Genomic DNA, 17909 nt, shown 5'->3' with positions numbered 1-17909 from the left:
TTGGTGGGCTAGGCTCAATTTTACAGCTCTTGCAAAAAAATCATAGAAGAAGAAACTGCCTCATTGCAGTGAGAGACCTTGAAATAGTTTGTCAAGTGCTGTCCTTTTCAGCTCCAGCTGGTCTGCAAATACAACCAAACAAAAAACACCCCAGGGGATATGAAACTGCAATACATGGACCTACGTGATGTCTGTCTCTGCATTCTTAACCAGCAACACGCTTATCAGACAATATCCAGGAATGATGTCAGGTCATGATGCAGGGACTCAAAAGTTATGACTTTAGAAACCATGTTTACTGGACTATATTTGTGCTGAGCACTGGCCATCAGTGGTCTGTGTGCCCAAAACACCCTGCATTTTACAAATCTCATTCACAAAGACTGCTCTTGAGTTTTTTTTAGGATTGCATACTGTTGCAATATGTTTTGTAGTTGCAGTGATTCTTAGATAAACAGATGTGATTTTCACATTGCACTTCTGTTTGTGATCTATCTGCTTAGGAATTTAAATTGCAATATCAAGTGCTTAAAGGATGGGGTTTAGGTTTAGGTAAAATTACACAACCTATAGACCTACTACAGTAAACTCTGTTTGTAAGTTACATCATCTGAACTTGATAGTTTTTGATGTTAAATATTGATTCTGCACCGCTTGAATGAATAATAAATCATAGTTTAAGAGTGTCAACAAACATACTGTAGGTCTATGGCATGAAGCATTATAAATAAGTTTATTTGTAACCTTAGGCAATAGGCCTGAAATGATTGTAGTGACGCACCTTGCTCTCCTCTCACATTTGTTTTTCAAATTCAGTGTCACGTCTTGATGAGTGGATTCCAGATTTAGTGACCCAGGGGTATTCCCTAAGAGTCTTAAATCTGACAGGCTCCCATTAGATAAGCAAATGGGAGCCTGGATGCATAATTCACATGGGCTGAGGAATCAGGGGGTGATTTAGCAGTGCACTTGTCAAGCCCCTTTGTAAGAGGCAACAGAAATCTGGATCCAGAGGCCTACTTGTATTGGTGATAAAGAAATACAGACTTAGAAGTTGCAAAACAGAGGATATAGGTGCTGTGAGGATTGAGCTGGAGCAGCTGCACTTGAAGATTCAAAAGCATCGACGGGTGCATCTCGCTGCCGTTTTTCATTCTTTCTCTCCATCCCCCTCTCTCTCCCTTTCTCTTTCTCTAACTCCCCCTCTCTCTCTCTATCTCTCGCCTCCTCCTCTCTTCCCAGCGATGCAAATGCGTTGAGTGGATCTGGTGTCTGTGGTGAGGAAAGGATTGCTGAGGCGTGGAGCTCCACTCGCTGAGACAGATAATTGAGACTTCAGCATCTGCTTCCCCCTGATATAGAGAGAGTAGAGAGACGGAGAGACGAGAGGGACATTTTACTGAGCAGACATCATCTGAGCTCACAGAACGGACGGCAAAAAAACACCATTTGCAAAGGATCCTCGCATCATGTTATGTATGTTACTGGAACACATTTACCTCTCTTACATGGCAGCGCTAATCCAGCCATGCAAATCCATGCAGGAAATGCTCCTTTTGTGTGTAATCCCAACAGTTTCATGGGATTAAAACAAAGGGAAAGCAAATCTGCATAGTATATGGCCAAGCAGTCTTAAAAAGGCAACCATATACTCACGCCAAAAGTGGTAGGTGGAGCTTTTACACTTGTCTATAATTGTATCACCAGTTCTTCATAATCCTTTATGAAAAGGATACCGTGTGTGCCGTTGATACTGTGATTAAAATTCAGTCAGCTCTTATCAGCTTGCTTTTATTTCCCCAGAGTAATAAGGGAAGTTGGATAGCATTTCATTTCAAACCACCTCATTTCATAAACACAGCCCACATAAGTTACAGCCAACATTCAAGACTTCTGTGCATGTCAGAAAAGATCCTTATTTGCATAATTTCTGCAAAAAAATGTAGAAGACATGTAGCAGCGTCAGTAAATAGCACTGGAAAAAGGATTTATATTGTACACTGCACCAACACACTTTCTCATTCCATAACACTTCACCTACAAACTATGTTAACCTAGTTTACAAGGCATAATACAATGCCGCATAACATCACTTTAGTCACATAACAGACGTTAAAAATGTCTCAGATGCATCCGAGTGGGGCATGAAGGTCATCTGCAAAATAAAGCCATAAAATGGATCTTCCATAATTAAGGATCCATTGAGTTCCCATGTATTCATCCACATTTGCCCGACTGATGACCTTTTTCTCAAATCTTCACCTTTACCCCCACCCCACTAATGCACAGTGATTAGCAAGCACAATCCTGAATACACATAGCTAAATCCCAATGACTGTTGAATACATTAAACAGCCATTTGCTGGGTCTCATCGACATTCCATTATGTGTGACTGAACATCCGTCTCCCCCCCTTCCTCTTTCACTGTCTTTCTGTCTGTTACGGGATCCCCCCTTTCTCCATCACACATTCTATTTCTATCTTCCTCTCTCTCTCTCTCTCTATCTCACTCTGGCCCTCATTACTTCCAGGGTACATTACGCTCTGGATTTTCTGCATATATAATTCAGTGATCTCCTCTCTTCTCACATTTTCAAAGTCACTTCATCTCTCCATGACTTTGCAATTATCTTTGTTCACACAAGTCAACAAATATTTTTTTCTCCTGAGTTTAGTCCAGTTCTTCTACTCTGCCTGCCCCCAAATCAGCTAATTGTGGCTATAAGGTTCTTCTGGGATTGTTATAATAACATTGTGATCATAATGATATAATGGTAATAATAAACATTACCTTTTTTGGTTTCCTCTAAATGGAGACAAGAGCAATTGTTTACACCAATGCCAGACCAGTCTGCTTATATTTGTTGTTGAAAAATTCATCATTCATAGGCTACATGCTCCAAAAATCCCTTCTTTTCTAATGTTCCACAAAGCTTGCACACCACATCATACCTCCAATGAGAGGCAGAAGTTTGTGAAATGTAGTTTGGAAGCATCAAATGAAGCAGTCAGTGAGACAAAGATAAGACAGAAGCTGCTGTGCACTCTGAATTATGCATTTATCGACACTCTCAGCAGATTTGTTTTGACTTTTCGCAAGAGGATTTCTATACCATGATGTTGGGGGTAATTACGTCTTTGCAGAGATAATCTTCTGCAGCACTCTGGGAAAAAGAGAGGGGAATTCAGATTATGAAGGCAGGAGCATGTGTGTGTATGCGCATGTGCGTGCCAGGTACAACTTCTATACCACATTTGCTTACAACCACTCACAGAAAATGGTACAGAAAAAGGTAAGCACAGCCTCTGCAAAGACACATTGACATGAATTTTTTCATGACAAAGGTGGGACAGTGATTTACATATCTGGACATCTTGCCATCAGAGGCGGACAGAGTACACAGCTTCATTACTTGAGTAAAAGTACAGATACCCTTTTGCTAAATTTTACTCAAGTACAAGTAAAAGTACAACAGTCAGATGTCTACTTAGTAAAAGTACTGAAGTACTTGTTTTTAAAAGTACTTGAGTATCAAGAGTACAAGAGTAGCCTACATTTTCTAAATATTGCATTACTACTGCCACAGTGCTTACATTTATGTACAGAAACGTCCTACATGGAGTTATGAAAAATGTTAATGTTAATACTTGGAGAATGTAAAAGGAATTGGAAGTAAAATCAAGTCATTTTCATCTTTTTACCATGTTGCCAGGGATGGGCAGTATTTCTAATACATGTATTTAAAATACGTATTTCAAATACAAAATACTATTTTGTAATTGAAACACTTGAAGCGAAAACTATCATTAACTTGTTCATACATTTTAAATAGTCTGGCGAGGTGGGGCCACAGGTTCGCACATTCCCGGGATGGACCTGCTAGGGTTTCGTCTCTTATCTAAATCTGACCATGGAGTTGACTTTGGCAGAAAGCTGAAGGTGATTGCTGATAGGATGTCCCAATCAGTGGCACAACAAATTGAGGGTTTCCGAGATTTTTCTTTTTTCCTTTTTTTTTAGAAGTAGTAACGGGTACTCACGGTTATGGATAGAAATGTAGTGGAGTAAAGAGTACAATATTTGCCTCTCAAATGTACTTGAAGTCATGAGTACTCCCCCAAAATGATACAGATCCCTCAAAATTGTACTCAAGTACTGTACTCAAGTAAATGTACTCCGTTACTGTCCGGATCTGCTTGCCATACAGAGATAACAAACAAGGTATTCGGGGACTATAACGACATGCCACTTTCTGCAGCACATAAGAATGCTATCTTGTCCATTCAATCCATGCACTCAAGCACAGATGTCACTGTTTACTATATTGTATGGGTTATTGGGCCATGGGGTGGCCTCTGTTTGCTATCTCTTACCTTTGAAGCAGAATATTGCGAGATGCCATGAAACCACCAAATCCAAACAATACTAATCAGATCTGATCTATTTTAAAACCAGAAAAAATAAATGTTAGGGATCTTCCACCATGTCAGTCACACACAAGAGAGGTGATCTGAGAGAGAACAGGGAGAGAAATAGAATTCTGGGGATTGGCGAAGGAGAAGTGAGAAAGCGAGAAAGAGACATTCACAGACCTCTGTACACAGAGAGAAACACTGCTATAAGAAACACCCTGCCCCTAATTCATGTAGCCAGTGGGTGAATTTAAATTCACTAGATATAGACATACTTGGATTTAAATGCACTACATAGACATACTTGAATTCAGAGAGACTAGACATACTTGGATTTACACAGCACCTTGCACTGCAACGTCAACTTCTTTCTTTGAGACTTCAGAATAACCTGTTTATCGTAGTGTAACCAGTGCATAGTTTTTTTTTTTAATCTGCAAACATCACAGGCAATAGCCTGCATCCACCTATTCACAATGCGGGCATCAGTCTGAGTCCCCACTCCCAAGAGGGTCTGTAGGCTACACAAGCAGAATCAAGGAATGACACACTAATTCCCTATACGAGATTGGTGACGTCAAGGATTTGGAAAGGTACGCGTCCCAGTCAGACTCAGAGCGTTCTACTGCTGTAGCACTGTGTCAGCGGAGCGCAAGCAGTCTGGAAAAGTGGATAATGCCAGCGCAGCCGAGTAAAATGGTGCTTTTGAGGATGTGCATCACATGGCGTTAAAGGAAAATTGACGATAGACAACTCACCGGATCTATTAATGTGTGCGACTTAAGCATTGTGCGAAATGCTCGCATACACAGTTTGTCGAGACTTCTTTGGATTTTTCTGATCGGAACTTTGGTGTGGCTATTCATTCTGCTGGTCTGGTGAGTATGGCTTATAACTGCATGCCAAAACACGGAACAAATGAGAATAGGCTTAAACCTCAAGGAAAGACCACTGACAGCTTGACTTAAATATCCCAGGTCTAGGCTATAGTCGAAGACTACCAGCAGCCTCACGCTCGTATTATAGCCTACACAAACTGAACAATGACAGCCTACTGGCAGCATTTAGTCCCACCGTTAATCTTCTAAACTCATTGGCTAGCCTGCAGGTCCGAATCTTTGACTTGAAGTTACACGTTGTCAAGCCATAAATTAAACAAGTCCTGCACAATTTAGTCTATTTAACCGCTCACCGTATAGGCTACTGTTTCTCAGAAGCAGAGTGGACAGAGTTTCGAAGAGCGCATCTGATCTCCGCAACAGCAGTGAGAGAGCGCCATCAATCGCCGCTCCTCGGCTGTGATAGTTAAGCCATGCTTTCGGGCCAAATAGCGGCACTGCTTTTTGCATCGACAACCTAGTGGCAGACCGATTTTGCCAAAGCGTTTAGAGGACAATGGAACAGGCTTGTACATTCACTCTATTAATGAATTTGTGTTAGACCGTTTAATAAATTAAATGAAAACAAGATTGCCTACTGCCTATCAAAAAGGGTTTAGCCTAAGGTTGCACCAAAATCTCCACAGCTGCATGAAGCTGTGAACAGCAAGACCGCTTGTTTAAACATTCAAGTTGTTTATTAGGAGATAAAAAAACTTTAAAAGACACCATACCTGACTCCATTCATATTCTAATTTAATGTGCATACCATATTCTAATTGAATGTGCATACCATTTCCCATGCATAACTGGTTTCAAAATAACCAGATGTGTGAGAATCCTACCATGTGCAAGAAACCTATCCACAGAATAGCCCAAATCAGAAACAAAACCAAACTTATTTTTTATGAAATGATACCTTAGTCTATGTCTATTATTTATAAATTGATAAATATGTGTCAATTAGCTTTATTTCACTATTTTGAGACCGTTCTGAGACGATCATGGGTTGTTACATGTTCATGCCACCAGTAAGTAGATCCGGACGAGCGGAAAGATACAGTGCAGGCGCGCGAGAGAAAGAGCAGGAGAAGAGAACAGGCACTCAGCGCGAGAGAGCGCAGGACGATAAGGTCTGAGTTGCAGGGGACGTCGATACCATGCAGAAAATCGGATTTTTTAAACCACATGAAAAACCTCCCTATCAAAGCCGTTAATGAGGGAATAGGTATGTACACAGCGGTTGTTGGCTAAGGTAGTCTATATGTTTTTACACGTCTTCGTTGCCATTTTCTATGTGAAAAAGTTGCGCTCCCAAAGTATAGCCTGCGGGTAGTCTTTTGTAGTTGCAAATCAGAGTCTCTGTGATTTGACTTGGGGCTTGAGAAAACTTAATTTAAGAACAAGAGGATTCTGTATACGGTAAACATTAAAAGTTGTCGTTTGTTTAGTTTATGTGTGTCAGCTCTCCGTCTTCTAGGGCTATGTGGGATTCGTTTTCTGTTGGTGGAGCCTATGTGAACAAACTATAGCCTACATCTGGCTAGCGCACGGCAGCAGTGTCTGAATTCAATGGTTGGGGTGCAGGCAGGTGGGGGATGGGGTGTTTTTTTTTTTTTTAGCAGAGAAGCAAAACTTCAGTTATTATTTGGAAGTAGGCTATTCGTTTGAGACTTTTGTTTGAACTTATATACGTGTATGTTAGGAATTGTGAAGGACAAGAAAACAATTGATTTGTGGCTGTTTTGTAATGCATTTGACTTGCCACCTTTCTTTAGGAATTGCGATTTGAAGTAGGCTACAATGCATCCAGCGATGTTAGCATCATGTCGTGTTTTTATATTTCACTTAGGCTAACTGTTGGCTATTTAAACTTAGCCTATGCATATAAATTAAATAGGCCTACTGATGAATTTTAAAGCGTGCAAGAAATAACCACAGAAACTAGCGTTAATATGCTAACTGATTTATCGTAAACTATTTGTCTGTCACCAGGCGTGCTGTAGTTTTTGACAACAACTTTAGAAGCTACTAAATCCCCAAACTTCTGTTGCAATACTTTTAGGTTAAAATCCATAAAACACGTTTTAGTGTAGCCTATCCTACACAACTTTGTCTTTAATTCTGCAACGGGTGTGCTCCAAAGTTCTGTTTATTTTAGCCGCGCCAACCAGACGGTGGACATGCCAGCTCACAACTCCTGAGATCAGATCCGTGTCTGATATAGAGTCGGCCCGTAGATTCGTATCACTGGAGATAGGTTTTGAAATGTAAGAATGAGAAGGGTATTTTTACACGCTGCCAGGCCAGTTGCTATACGATGTATAGTCCCTCAAAGTATCTCAGTGCATTTCTCAAAGCTTTGCTGTTAACATGAGGCTTAGTTTGTAACTCAAGGCCGGAATATTTTAGATAGGCTACATTGCCACACAGATCAGCGAGTTTAAACCTAGGCTAGTAAAGATGTACAGAATGCGAAATAAATATTGCTTAGGCTACATTCATGTAAATGTAACCTTTTACTTTGATGTGGTGATTTGTGTAATAGCCTACTATTGCATGATACATTCTTTTAAAAAAGCGCTCGAATGATGAACATGTCTCATTGTGAAATAGCCCACAATTTATTGTCGCATGGATTGAAACATGTTTTTTTGTGTAGCCTACTGAAATCCAAAGCCTTTGGTTTATCGTTTCGCCGACGATCTCTCACGATGGGTTTAGCTAGCGTTATGCACTAGGGGAGGGTTGAGTTTTCGTGGAAGTAGAGAGAGAGAGTAGTCAAGTAATCACAAATGTAGGCTATTATTCCTAAAAAGTCCAGCTTCATGTTGCTTATCTTGAAGCCGTTGTTTGTAATGATATTTGCTGAGCTATGAATTTGAGATTGCATTGGAAAGAAGTAGCCTAATTCACATCCGTCTCAGACTAAGTGCAAGAGAAATTACTTGGTAAAAAAAAAATACTGTGTGGTATGCCTTTACACTCTCATATTCTCCCATATTAATTTCTTTAAAAAGATTGGCAATAATAATACAATGTTGGCTATATTTGTCTTTTCTCTGATGGGCTGATTTACCCCTGTACCTGAGTAGCAATAGTGTTACTGTACACAAATAGGCTAAAATAGCTTGTTTGTATCTTTGTATGTGATATTATTAATTTGCTGGACTTTTTGGGGGATTACAGGAAAGGTAGCTGATACCAATGTTCTCATTTTTCCTCCGTCTTTTGTTTGTAGGTGGTTTGGTGAAGAACACTCTGCCATCATGGGGATTCACTTGACTTCAGTACTTGCAGTGCTCATGCAACTTCTCTGTGGCTGCATAGCAAACCAAAGGCTGGGAGAGACGGCATTGCATGTGCAGTTCACTCACTCTGTTTACAATGCCACCATATATGAGAACTCGGCTGCTAAGACCTATTTAGAAACTCCATTAAAGATGGGCATTTATGTCACAGACCCAAGCTGGGAAATACGGTACAAGATTGTGTCGGGAGACAACGAGAACCTGTTTAAAGCTGAGGATTACATGTTGGGAGACTTTAGTTTCCTGCGAATAAGGACCAAAGGTGGGAGCAGCGCCATTCTCAACCGGGAGGTCAGAGACCACTATCTGCTTAACATCAAGGCTGTAGAGAAAAACACCAATGCTGAGGCGCGAACCAGAGTTCGAGTAAAGGTGCTGGACACCAATGATTTGAGGCCTCTCTTTTCACCCACCTCCTACAGCATCTCCCTACCAGAGAACACCGCCATCAGGACCAGCGTGGCCAAGGTCACCGCCACTGACGCTGACATTGGGACCAATGGCGAGTACTACTACAGCTTCAGGGAGTGGACTGATATGTTCGCAGTGCATCCCACCAGTGGAGTTGTGACACTTACCGGAAAGCTGGATTACTCTGAAACCAAGTTGTATGAACTGGAGATCCTGGCGGTCGATCGTGGCATGAAACTGTATGGGAGCAGTGGGTTCAGCAGCATGGCTAAGTTGACGATCCGAGTTGAGCAGGCCAATGAGCATGCCCCTGTCATCACAGCTGTCACGTTGGCTCCCTCAGACACAGACAAAGATCCCACTTTTGCCATAGTAAGTGTAGAGGATGGAGACCAGGGTGCCAATGGGGAGATTGCATCACTCAGTGTTGTGGCGGGGGATCCCCTACAGCAGTTCAAGGCTATGCGGATTAGCCCAGGGAGCAAGGAATACAAGATTAAAGCAGTTAAGGATGTAGACTGGGACAGTCAGCCATTTGGATACAACCTCACACTACAAGCCAAGGACAAAGGAAATCCTCCCCAGTTTTCATCTGCTAAAGTTATTCATGTCACATCCCCACAGTTCAAAGTGGGCCCCCCAAAATTTGAGAGGCCTGTTTACCGTGTCAACATCAGTGAATTTGCACCACTCCACACACCAGTTGTTATGGTCACAGCTGTGCCAAAATATCCACACGTGAAATACGCATTCAGACACAAGATGGAGAAAAATGTTTTTGCCATCAATCCAGAGACTGGGCTTATCACCACTGCTGGACCCATCCGTGCTGACTATGTCTCCAAGTTTGAACTTGAAGTTGTCACTAGCGACAAAAATGCAGCTACTAAAGTCATAGTGGATGTCACAGACGTCAACAACAATGCCCCGGAATTCAAGCAGACCTCATACAAGGCCAGTGTTGATGAGAATATGCCTGTAGGTACGAGTGTGCTAACCGTGAAGGCCACAGATTTGGATGGTGGTGAAAATGGGTATGTTACATACAGCATTGCCAATGTCAACCCTCAGCCATTTGTCATTGACTATTTCTCCGGGGTCATCAGCACCTCAGAACAACTTGATTATGAGCTCATGCCACGGATATACAATTTAAAGGTACGGGCCTCAGACTGGGGCTCGCCTTTCCGCCGTGAGGTGGAGACGCCAGTCACAATCACTTTGAACAATCAAAATGACAATAAACCCCTTTTTGAAAATGTTGACTGTGATGTAACTGTACCAAGGGACCATGGTGTTGGTGAGCAGATTACTACTGTGTCTGCTATTGATGCTGATGAGCTGCAGCTTGTAAGGTACAGAATTAAAGCTGGTAACGAATTGGATCTCTTTGACTTGAACCCCAACTCCGGTGTCCTTTCCCTGAGACATCCTTTGACTGACGGTGCGGCAGCTAAAGTGTCCCTCCATAGGTTACTAATCATTGCTAGTGATGGAGAGCGTGAAACACAGCCTATGATTATGAACATCACTGTTGTAACTTCACACAAGCCAGTCCATGTCAAATGCGTTGACACTGGTGTTGCCACAATGCTGGCAGAGAAACTGCTCCAGGGCAGCAAAATCCATAGTCAGGTGGAACCTGAGGAAAACTTTTTAGACATCCACTCAGTGAACCGCTTCGCTCCACTATTCAGTGACTCTTTCCCAAGTGTAATTGAGGTGAAAGAGGATCTGCCAGTTGGAGCTAGGATTGTGCATCTCTCAGCATCAGATGCAGACAGTGGTTTCAATGGAAAACTAGTTTATGTCATCTCTGGGGGTGATTCTGAGAGCCGCTTTGTGGTAGAGATGGATACTGGCTGGCTCCAAGTGTACGCACCCCTAGACCGCGAGTCTAAGGATCACTACACCCTTAACATTACGGTATATGACTTGGGGATACCCCAGAAGTCTTCATCACGCCTCTTAGATGTTACAATTCTTGATGCTAATGATAATGTCCCACAGTTCCTAAAGGATAGCTACTCCATAGAAATTAGTGAAAGTACAGCAGTAGGGACAGAAATCATTCCAGTGCAGGCAAAAGATAAGGACCTTGGAGATAATGGAGTGGTCAGGTACTCTATTTTGGCTGACACCGGTCAATTTGCTATTGATGAGGAGACTGGTATTGTTAGTGTGAAAAAGCCTCTGGACCGAGAAATACATCCAAGTTTCACACTGCGTATTGCAGCACGTGACCAAGCCACTGCTGAACCGCAGCTCGTGTCGACTGTGTTGCTCAAAATTGTTCTGGAAGATGTCAATGACAATCCCCCCAAGTTCATCCCACCCAACTATCGGGTAAAGGTACGTGAGGATCTTCCCATTGGTACTGTGATTATGTGGCTGGAGGCCCATGACCCTGATGTGGGACCCTCCAGTCAGGTACGATACAGCCTGGTGGACAATGGGGAGGGAAAATTTGAAGTGGACAAACTCAGCGGTGCTGTGCGCATTGTTCAGACCCTGGACTATGAGAAGAAGCAGGTGTACAGTCTCACGGCAAGGGCCAAAGACAAAGGGAAGCCAATGTCCCTGTCCTCCACCTGCCACATTGAGGTAGAGGTGGTGGATGTGAATGAAAACCTTTACAGGCCTTGGTTTCCATCATTTGTGGATAAAGGATTTATCAAAGAGGATGTGCCAATCGGTACCTCAGTGATGAAAGTTTCCGCTCAGGATGAGGATAAAGGCCAAGATGGTGAAGTGCGATACTCCATAAGGGATGGCTCAGGCCTCGGGATTTTCTCCATCGATGAAGAGACTGGTGAGTGCATTTTTTTCCACTCGCTGTCTGATCTGAGTAAAAGAACAGGTCAGTAGTTATCAATACAGTAATGGAACTTGAAGCCTAGTCCAAGCCTCTTGTATTTTGCCATGGTAAAATTCTGAAAGCTAGCTTCACTGGCTGTGAAAATGATTATGTTTGGATATAAATCAGACTAGAGCAAGCACTTAAGCCATGGTGTAGGAGTTTCAAAGAGACACAATCAGCAGCCTGACTCCCTGCTCTCATGTGTTTCTCTGAGAGGACAAAAAATAATGGTGGGAACAGATGGGGCAGCTGTCTCTTTAGACCTGCCATAGACATTCCAAACTAGTTGCCGTGGTATTAAGAGGATTGCAGCATAATTTCCCTCTTCTCCACCTTGTTCCCCTCTCCTACTCACCCATTTGTATTCCTGAAAAACATTTGTAATATGTTGATTTGGTTGCCCTTAATTGGAATTGGATGCATAACATTGTCTGATTTAGGGCACGGACTGATGTGTTTGTCAGTTTGAAAGGGTGAAAGGAAGTTATCTTCTGAATCAAATCACATTTTTCTCATTTCTCTGTCCAAAGTCTAGAAACAGCCCCATTCAGGCTATACAAAGAATGTATTAATATCTCTCCCAGCTGCTTACTACTGCAGCAACACCTGTGCCTAGGGCTTTAAATAATCGGTGTGGAATTCAAACAGTCTCTTTGTCACAGAAAGCTACTGGTTTTAAGTTAGATCTGGTTCTGCCTGCACTTTTGAAATATGCACTGAATTATCATAAACCCAGTAGATTAATGTCAAATTTTTCTTTCCTTAAAGTATATCCTTGCTCTTCAATATAACCTTCATTTTTAATGTTAAAGTAAGCCTGTGAAATTTCATACATAAAACATCAACCTTTCACTGTATGTGGGCGTAGTTTTAACTTTTCTTAGCTTTTAGGGGGGAGACTTTTTTAAGTAATTAAAAGTTACTCAAAGTGTTTCAGCATGACAGGATCATTGGAGACATAGATAATGTTAAATGAAATGCATGGAGAAATTGACAGAGACGGACGCTAACTCTTCATTAACAGAGGTAAATTAGCATTGTCTGCTGTGAACCTTTGGGGAAATATCACTTTCTTTGCTGGTAAATTTAGCATGACAGGATGAGCTACAATCGGGCTTCACCCCTTCAGGACCATCTGTCAGCTATTGTTCTGGTCCAGTCTTATGGTGATGCTGGTGTGCCGTATTCATTAGATGGTTATTGATAATTTTCTCCTTGTTGTTCAGAGGCTGAGAAAATAAGCCAAAATGATGCCTGCAAGGGCACATGGTTGAGAACTGACGCACAGCTGTTTTTTTTCCTTTCATCCAATTTGAAACTCAGCTGAGATTGTTTTAAACTTGGCTTGAGCCCCATTTCACTAAAGAGTTTCTGCTCTGTGGGAATTAACCCTGAGCTGGGTGACTATTCTCACATGTCCAGAAATCATGCTCTGGAATGAGGTTAGCTGTTTGTGTGGTGCCATTGAATTCACAGGAGCATGATACATGATATACCTAGAACTAAAGGACATTTGAGTCGCTTAGGCTTTTGGCCGGGACCACCCCTCATCCTCTAGTCCCTTTCCTATACTCCTCCCCCAACCCATCCCCCAGCATCCAGTAAAAAGGATACAGGTCACCAGCAGCCCTGACCTGCTCTTCCGGGTCGGGCCTCCACCACTGCACCCTCCTTAAAGTGATTTATCTTTAATGGCAATGATAGGATTGCCTTGGTTTGAGCTGCCATTGTTAGGGATCACAGCCAGCGCCGGTAGCAAAGCAAATATGCCCGAGGGGATGAGTGCTCTCTTGAGATGACATAGGTCTGGATTGGAGGGAGGGGTTGTGGGGTGTATCCCACATGTGGCTGAAAGATTACATTTCTAACAGATCAGTCTCACAGTGGTTTAGTACTGCGACGCTGTTGTGGTGCCAGCAACATTTACCATGAGGTGGGGGATGGGTTAGAAGAAATTGACAAAGAATAACAGATCTATAAACAGATATCCAGCAACAATACAGCGACTTCAGTCATTCAATACTGTCCAGACTGCCACACACACCTCTAACTCTGCAAATGTTTTATGAGAAGTGTACCCAAGGAAGACCCAACACATCTGTACCTGGTTTACTTAACGGCTCTAGACTTCTGTGTTCTCCACGTGCAGTCTTTATTTATCCGTTTTATGCTCTTGTTCTGCAAACCCCAGGGCTCAGGGAGTGGAGAACGGAGGAATGTGTAAATGAAAAGTTCTCCGGAGCGTACTGTAAAAACCATGTCACCTCAAACGTGGGAGGATACATATGGGGAATAGCTATTGCCCCCCTTTTTTATAGCTCCATCTTTTCCTTATATTTAGGTCTAGTTCCTGCTTTATGCATTTTAGCAAACTAAGGAAAGAAAAAAATACCTACCCTTGTAACCTCAGGTTCCTCAAAGATATAGAAAGATCTAGCTCAAGATTTAGCTTGTCTTAACCTCATGTTTTTGAGTTTCAACTCGCCTAAAGGGCAGAAGAAATAGCATTGGTCATTTATCCTCCTGGGCCAAGATAAGATTAGCAGAAAACCAAAATTGTTGCTTTGACGTAGGTTAGATATAGTTATATATATGCTGTCCTTCTCTCTTAGCAGCCTCAATGACTGGCATTGCCTGTTGTGCTTTTGGCTTGAAACCTAGTGAACCTCAGGCAGTTGTGTTTACTTCTGCAGATCACACAAACATGTTTAAAGTTGGGGGCTGAGTGAAGCCTAGGGATGACTTAGTGTGCGCCCAGGGCTAATTTTGGCCCTGGTGTGTGCACAGAGTCAGTCTCAGACTGTTGGTGGGGTAATTGAGTTAATGGCAGTGCCTGACACAAACAGGGGCCAGCTAGGTATGCTGCTAACTTGATTGATGCTGCCAGAGCCACACATGGAATCTGGCTGCACTATTTAATAAACCCCTGGAGAAAAGAAGGAATAATCAAACGGGTCTCAAAGTCTCCAAATCCTAAAATCTCCAGCTATACGAGTATAACTCTGCATCAGATATTATCTCTGTCCAGATTACACTCCTAAGCACATATTAGGCTACATTTCCCTGACCATTCATGTTGGTCAAAACACTCGAATAATAGCTTTCTACCTGTATATTTAGGCAACTGTAGCATTGTCAAATTTTCCTCTGAGAAAGGGTCTTCCCTGATGAGACCAACAGTGTTTCCAAATATTTCTGTTTCATGGGCTCGGTAACACTGTTAGTAGTCTAGTATAGATGAGAGGTGTAATCACAACAAAAGTGTTGCATATCCAGGTGAATCTAGAGTAGTGAAGACCTAGTCTAAGGAGACCTAGATTGCTTAGGGTCTTGAAGTGGGGGTCAGGCGAACTCTGTGGTCACAGGCAAGGTTGATTGACCCAAATGAGGCGGTCGTCATTCAAGTGTAGAAGTGCTGAGGAAAGCTATTCTGAGTCGGCCGGCTGCTGTGTCTCCTCATACATAATTGATAAGTTGTCTTGCATATCCACCGGCAAGAGGGGGTTAAAAAATAGCCAAGAGGGGGGGGGGGGGGGGGGTAGTCTTGACCGACATCAACATCTGGAGCTGCTTAGACAGAAGTAGGTTTGGGTGGAGGATGTTGTTAGTGTTTGGCTGTGCCCAATCTGTGGTGATGTGGGGGTAGGAGTTACTCCACAGGCAGAAGGCAGAATGAGAGAGTGCACCTTATTTTCAGTTTATTCATTAGGTCTTTATGTGCACGAAAGGATTGACTGCTGACATTTGAGGTCAGGGCATTGTCTGATCTCCTATGTGTTCAATTAAGCGTGCATTTCCATTCCAACCCTCCTCTTTTCTTCTAATGTTACCTTCTCTTCTTTTCCCTCTGAGACCGAGATGTGCCTGGGCAGCTTTTGCACCCTTTGGTACTTGTTTGTCTTCCCAGAACTGTTAATTTTCCTCCTTTTGCTTTGTTCAAACTCCTTAATGAAGTCAGCCTGGAATTTCAAACCGAGTCAAACAAACGAGATGCGATAAAGCAATTTGCACTCATCTGGAGCACAGCCTGATAAGAGCTGAAGAGATGGGAGCAGGGGTCTAGCAAGAAGGGGTGGAGGGATAGGGGCTCCAAGTGGGAAATAATGCCTCCTTTTGACTTTTGCAATTGCACAAATTGAGCAAATGGCTGTGCCGTTTTAATGATGTTAATGAGAGGAACCGTACTGCACATGGTTGGCGTTGTAACAGTCAAGAGACTAATGCTTGGGTCTCTGTGGAATTGCTTCTTCCTCAGCCCAAATTGCTCATTGGTTAACTTATGCAGTGCCCTTTGCTTATTGGGTAATGTATGCGTTACTCTTTCACTTCAACCCGTGGCACAACAGCACAGTGAATGAGAGGCTTTGTGGAGCAAGATGAAATAGTTTGACATGTAATGACAAAACACTGCAAGTGTGCTTTTCCTCTTGGACGCAGACTCCACACATCGCACAAACACACAATTCCGTCTCACCATCTCTACAGCCCTGTCCCCCCGTTGCCCTTCCTGAGCAAAGTGAGGTAGGCTGAGTCTCTCAGTGATGCCAGATAAGAGAGGTATGTGCTGAATGGTTTGTCTTTTCATGTTTGACTGCCTGCAGATCCCAGACTGTGAGAGGGAGGGGGCAAAGAGAGACGAAGAGAGAGTGAGGGGGAAAGAGTGAGTGAGGGAGGGAGAGAGAGAGAGAGAGAGAGGTGGGAGGGTAAATGGGAAGGCAAGAGGTGTTTTTTCTAACTTCTCTTCCCTTGAGATTGACTGGGAGTGACTATTCTCAAGTAAAATTATTTTTTTCTCTAGGATGGCCTTGAATGTTAAACGTAACATATGCTCAAAGTGTGACTATTTTTTCTCCACTGTCTGAACAGAGACACGTGACTCCCAAATAATCTTTGCTTGAGGAGCGTTGCCTGGACAACTGGACCAGGAATGTGCAGCAGGCCTGAAGTTGATTGTAGGGTGTTAAATGAAAGGCACACTTCCCCCCTTTTAAAAGTTTGTAGCTCTCTCAGCCCATTAAGTCTTTTTTTGGCTTCAGTATAGATACCTCGTGCAGATGCCTTAGCCTTGATTGCAAATTAACTCTCATTATGTTAACTCAGCCAGACTATCAAAATGGTGAGGGAGAAAGAACCCTAGCCTTTGGGCAACAGCCACTGTCAAACTTTGTGTGATTGTATGGATTTTTTCGGGATTGAAAAAAAAAGTACATGTGTTCAGGGGGATTGGGCTGTGCATTTACATTAAATGACACACCCATGTGAAACAAACCCATGTGTATGATGTATTGACTTTCAAAGTGTTAGTGACTGATCAGTGCAACATTTCTTTCCACAGTAAGTGGCTTAGGATGCCCACAGTGAGTTGACAGGCATACCACTAAAAGCCCCTAACAATAAATGATGAAGACAAATGGTCCCTGCTTTATTTATTTCTGCATTGTTACTCTGAATCAAAACCAGGAACAAGCACAGGAACATCCAACCACATGCCCGCTGAAATATCTACCAGTCAGCACAGATTGGTCTGTGGGTACACCCAAGGGTGTCAGTTGGGGTTTGATGAGCATTGAGATTAGCTTTTTCATGGTTAAAGCATTACTCAAGCAAACACTCAGTTCTGGTAACCGGAGATGGCTGTTTGGAGCAGAAATGCCAAGAGATCCTGGGATCTGTTTATACGTTGCACCACTAGGTCCTTCCACCACTTGGGCACATTCAGAGGCCCTTTGATCAAGGCGAAAATACACAGGAGGGAGATTATAAATAGCAAGTGAGGGAGAGAAGAAAAAACTGGGGCTCTCGAAATGTCAGTGGCATGCCAGCTTTTGAACACTGACTCGCTCCTCCGTGTTATCCAGGTCCCTCTGTAAAAAGAGACGGAGTGAAGGTAGAAAGAGACACAGAAGTTGGCTTACAAGTCAAATAATCCTGGCAATCCTGGTGTGGTTATTATCGTCTACTCATGAAAACCTTGCAGTAGTGCAGGGCAGATGTTGTCATATATTTAGGGGGCAGGTAGGGAGGGGGAACTAGCC

At 42.8% G+C, this 17909-nt stretch overlaps 1 protein-coding gene across 1 annotated transcript in view; it reads left to right on the top strand.

Moving 5' to 3' along the window:
* Positions 1-6411: 6411 nt before the first annotated feature.
* Positions 6412-17909, top strand: part of fat1a (FAT atypical cadherin 1a) — a 74655-nt gene continuing 63157 nt past the window's right edge. The window contains 2 exon segments of the mRNA XM_076295007.1: positions 6412-6520; positions 8534-11826. Coding sequence (XP_076151122.1) covers positions 8562-11826 — 3265 coding nt within the window. The 5' untranslated portion in view covers positions 6412-6520; positions 8534-8561.

This window comes from Alosa pseudoharengus, unplaced genomic scaffold (genome assembly GCF_046254945.1).
Source record: "Alosa pseudoharengus isolate Yale_2024_CS ecotype anadromous, Long Island Sound unplaced genomic scaffold, YU_APseudo_1.1 YU_APseudo_1.1_scf_2, whole genome shotgun sequence".
Classification (NCBI taxonomy): domain Eukaryota; kingdom Metazoa; phylum Chordata; class Actinopteri; order Clupeiformes; family Clupeidae; genus Alosa; species Alosa pseudoharengus.
This window is presented reverse-complemented; position numbering and strand designations above follow the sequence as displayed.